Raw genomic sequence first — 4955 nt, forward strand, 5'->3', positions numbered from 1 at the left:
GGATAACAGTTCACAGAACAAAGCGAGCCGAGCTGACGAGGCTGAGATGACAGCAGAGTGACCTGTACACATCCCGATTAAAGAACACAGAGACCAATTGTACAGCTAGAAGAACAGAAGGAGGAGGGGACGTAAATCCACAGAAAGCAGCATTCTTCTTCTTTTAAATTAACAGGCTTTAGAGTCAGGATTCCAGATTTATCTGTGACAGAGAGGCGCTTTAAGAGGAGTGGAGGAAGCGGTTGAAGGCGTTGTAGGCTGACTCCAGGTCGAAGAGCATCTGGCGAACTTGATTATCATCCAATTCATCCGAGGCCGACATGCTGCTCAGGGTGGTCAGCCTGTTGGAAAAATGTCAGTTAAGAGAACTATATGATCATAAACACATCAAAGATCAGGTACTTTATAACCACTGCTCAGCTAGTTGCATGGATAATGGTACGGTCGCACCAGATGCAAAACAAAGTTTTACCTTGCATGAATACGGACACATAGGAAACCCGTAAATATTTACCCCAATAGCCAATAGGAGGAGGGGGATTAAGTTAGATTTTCACAATTTAGCAAGAAGTCCTACGATTTCACACTTTTCTTCAACCCCTCTCTTTTCCTTCATTACTGAACTGCACAGCTCCCTTTTAACTTATAGTATCCTAGTAACTACAGAGTAGCCACGCAGTACTTGTGTGTCGGAGCCATGAATGATAGTTTTGGATCACACTTACTGACCTGCCACTTTAATTATATCTGTTCAACTAGTTGTTAACTATTAAAATCAAATCAGAAAATCACATGGCAGCAACTTCATGAATTTAGGTCTGTACACAGTCAAAACAATTTGCTGAACTGAAGAGAACTGCAACAGCACAGAGAACAAATTTAAATGACTGTGACCATGGCACGACTGGTGGGAATTTCATTTGCAGGGAAACACATGAGCTACAGCAGCAGAAGACCACACCAGGTGTCACTCCTGTCAGCTAAGAACAGGAAATTGAGGCTAAAATTCACACATGCGGATCAAAATTGGACAATGGAAGATTGGAAAAATGGTGCTTGATTTCTGCTCCAACATTTAGATGGTAGGGTCAGAGTTTGACATAAACAACATGACAGTATAGATTCACCCTGCCTTGTATCAGGTATTCTGGAACTAGATAGGTGCTGTGTGGTGTGGCTGCAGGTTTCCTGACTGGTCATGTTTTGCCTCAAGGTGTGCTGCACATAGAGATCAACGACATAAAGAGCACAAACGTTGCGGCCTAGTGTTACTAACCAGAGACTGACTTTGTCCTTGGCCTCTGAGTCTGGAGGCATGTTACTCATTCTGTTCATAGTCTCCATCAGCTCCCTAAGGTCTGGTTGGATCTGAACAAATTAAAAAACAAACAATCAATCAGTATCTTGGAATTCCAGTCATTGTTTACTAATAACATATTATTTACATTTATAAATTTACCTCATCCATGGCCCTGATCTCCAGTCTCAGCTTGTCCATCACAGTGATGAAGAGCTAAATGTTCGACAAGGATGAGACAAAATATTTTCCTAGTTTTAAGAGTCGGCAGTGAGAAATATGTTTCAGGACAAACAGTTCTAGGAACGAGCGCACTGACTTTATTAGTTTGTCTGTTTTATGAGCTGAGCCTGCAGTTGGTAAAACTTAAGCTTGTGATATCCACTCTCATTTTTATGGAATTACCAAATGTTGAGCCAAACTGAGTGAAACCACATTGGCCACTCAGCTAAAACTGAGCTCAATAAATCCTAAAAAATGTTCTTTCCAGCAGCCTAAATACTTCTCTCTTTAACATATTTAATATAGTCGTGGGGACATACTGAAACTATATCTGCGATGCAGCGGTTCAGGTTGCCCTTGTCATCCTTGATGGTGATTGGCCGATCCTCTTTAATCCGTTCCATTGCAAGTGGACAGTCGAGCTAGGAAAACATATGACAACAACAAGAAATTACAAAAATAAAATCTTGAAAAATATGACAGACACTCTGCACTGCAGACGAGCACTCACTCTGTACTTCCTGCAGAAGTCATCGATGGAGCCCACGTCAGAGCCCTGCACCTGTTTGAAAGCAGCCTTATACTGAACCAAGAGTCTGGAACAGGAGGCGGTGTACCTGAAACCAACAAAAACTCCGCATTAATTAAAAAACACACAGCTAAAGTTACAGGTGCCATATTTTAAATATGATCTCAACTGTTACTCACTCGTTAGGCGTTACGCAGTCTTTAATGTAAGCCTTCTCCAGGGCCTGTAGTGTTTTGACGACAGCAAACAACTCCGCCATATTGTCATACCTACAGAAACAGGATCGTTATAACATGTGTAACACAGTAAATCTGCATTTTATAAAGTGATAATGGTCACTGGTGACATATCAAGCACTTACTTTTCTCGTTCTCTTGCATTTTTGTATAATTTCACCTCCTGAAACGACAGCATTCATGATTGTTATCCTTAACAGCAAGGATATCACATATTCTTGATAACATTCCCAGCTTTAGTTTAGATTTACGGATGATTTACACATGGGCAATAAATGTTATTTTAAAAAAAAGAACAAATAAAGTCCTCTTTTTTTTTGTATACTAATCAGAATTATGTTGTTGGATTTACCTCATATAGCTCAGGTTTATTTGCCGGAGCTGTGGAAAGGAAAACAGTGTCATGAAGTATTACTGCTGTTTTCTGTTGAAAAGATGACTCTTATATTAATTCAACAATTCATTTTTATACACTGATTTAGCTGAATGTCTTACCTCCTCCTCCTCCAGTGACTGATATCCCATGGAACATGATGCTGATGTCTCAAAATGTGATCTGAAAAATATTTATTTCACATAGTTTTCCATAATTGCGACCAAATATATTCAGGCAGCTTTAACATTTCATAAATGTCTCCATTTATGAACAAAAGCTTCAGACAATTTATGCTGCGGTCATATTTTCAGTTTTGTTTTTCCTAATTTTAACATTTTTAATTGCCATTTTTAATTTCATTGGTATGTATGGAAACATGTTCCCAAAGAAAAAACAAATGGGCAGAACTAAATGAAAATTTCAGGTTATTATCTTAAAATTGTGAGATAATAGTCTGCAATTCTCACTTAGGTATGGCATTTTTGTTTAATGCGAACATGCTTTCATTCATATATATATATATATATATATATATATATATATATATATATATGAGAGATGCACTTTGTGATAATAAAAGAAGTGTAACAACAGGAACAATCCGAAGATTTATAGAAGGACTAAAACCTCCCCCTTCTGGAGTTTAAATATTTAATGTGAGCCACAGATGGTGTAAGATGTTTTTTAATGATTACTGTTTCTTTTTCTTTTTAATAATTACACCAGTAACATAAGATAAACTAATACTTTTAAGTAAAAATATCAACCTTCATGTAAGCTTTTATTCGATAGAGAGCGTGTAGAGAGACAAGAAAGCAGGGAGAGAGAGGGGAAGACAGCAAAGGGCCGCGGGTCAGACTCAAACCCGGGCCTACTGCTCTCTGGCCATATGGGGTTATGGTGGCCTGGTCATCCCACTGAGCTATAAACCCATTAAACCCATACATTGGGTTTCAAATGCAATGCCACCACATGCCTAAACATCTTTGTAAGGAAAACTCATCCATGCACCCCTTTTTCTGGAGCCTCTCCTACCTAGGGCGTGAGATGTGCTACACCTTGGACAGGTCACCAGACTTTTGCAGGACAAAGAGACAGACAACCATTCAGACCTACAGCTAATTATACGTGCCAGTTAACTCTGACAGGAAGCTAGCGCATTCAGAGAGAACTGACACAAGTACACAGAAAGACCTCAGCCAGTTGATTTGAACCAAGGACTGTGAGGCAACAGTGGTAACCACCAAAGTCAAGTTTTAATAATGAAGACTGGCACTGGAACAACAGTCGCACGATGATGACTAACTTAAAGAAATCCAAATAAAAAGCATTTTACAAAGCTGTTGAGCCAATGCTTGCTTAATTAAATTAAAACCCGTTCATAGTCAGAACATTTGATGTTTCGACTATTAAGTCATTCACACTAATTTTGTACTAACTTCCAGTGACCCTCAGTTTAAGGGGGCATATAAGGTCACACTGTAGGGGTCAAATGTAAATGTTTTTAAATTATATTTGTTCTCTGTCTCTTTGTACTCGGTCTGCTTTCTGCCGAGCACTCTTAAACTCTTAAATGTAGTTTCTTTAATGTCCACTTTCAAGTGTGACCTATTGACAAACACTATGGAAATGTTGCTCCACACAAACAGTGTTTCGCTGTTCAGAAAAAAAAAACATGAAAAAAAACAACCCGTCGGATTATAATTACAGACTTGCTTAACTTAGCTTCACAACCCGGCACAGAGAGTTTATAAACATTTTTACGTTACACAGAGTCACTCAGCAGAATAAAACTTACGAATCACTAAATATATCTACTGATGAAATTTCTTGTTTAGCCGAACTAACTAGTTAGCTGCGGAAGCTAGCTTGTCAGCACTTCCTATGATTTCTAATCACTGTGACGCGCAGGCAGCTGATTTTAAACACCAAGATTTATATAACTGATCATTATTATGAGAGCAGCCATTAAATCGGTGCTATGCTCACTCTATTTCAATAACAGAGTTCAATAAACCAAATTAAAAACAATTCACTCACCCTGTCGGAAAAACCGCGATGACGTCAACGTAAACACACCCACATCTACGCACGGACCGGCAGACGTCAAAATATTAGGTGTCCAACGCGCCCAACTAGAAATGAAGAATATTGTTACGGTAAATTTTATTAATTAGACATAAATACATTTTTATGATGAAAGAGTATTATGAACATCTTTATATATCCTACCTTTAAATTATCTTTCAAATTAAATCGCGCATTTTAGGTACAACCACATTAAGGCATTTTCAC

General features: G+C 38.5%; 1 protein-coding gene across 1 annotated transcript in view; it reads right to left on the bottom strand.

Moving 5' to 3' along the window:
• Positions 1–4795, bottom strand: part of vps28 (VPS28 subunit of ESCRT-I) — a 5392-nt gene extending 597 nt beyond the window's left edge. The window contains exons 1-10 of the mRNA XM_004548125.6: positions 4701–4795; positions 2780–2840; positions 2637–2665; positions 2410–2447; positions 2228–2317; positions 2031–2136; positions 1840–1941; positions 1460–1513; positions 1277–1368; positions 1–341 (exon numbers count right to left, since the gene is read on the bottom strand). The exon at positions 1–341 is cut by the window's left edge and continues 597 nt beyond it. Coding sequence (XP_004548182.1) covers positions 221–341; positions 1277–1368; positions 1460–1513; positions 1840–1941; positions 2031–2136; positions 2228–2317; positions 2410–2447; positions 2637–2665; positions 2780–2816 — 669 coding nt within the window. The 5' untranslated portion in view covers positions 2817–2840; positions 4701–4795 and the 3' untranslated portion in view covers positions 1–220. The remainder of the gene's footprint in view (positions 342–1276; positions 1369–1459; positions 1514–1839; positions 1942–2030; positions 2137–2227; positions 2318–2409; positions 2448–2636; positions 2666–2779; positions 2841–4700) is intronic.
• Between the last annotated feature and the right edge of the window lie 160 nt (positions 4796–4955).

Source organism: Maylandia zebra, linkage group LG22 (assembly GCF_041146795.1).
Source record: "Maylandia zebra isolate NMK-2024a linkage group LG22, Mzebra_GT3a, whole genome shotgun sequence".
Taxonomy (NCBI): domain Eukaryota; kingdom Metazoa; phylum Chordata; class Actinopteri; order Cichliformes; family Cichlidae; genus Maylandia; species Maylandia zebra.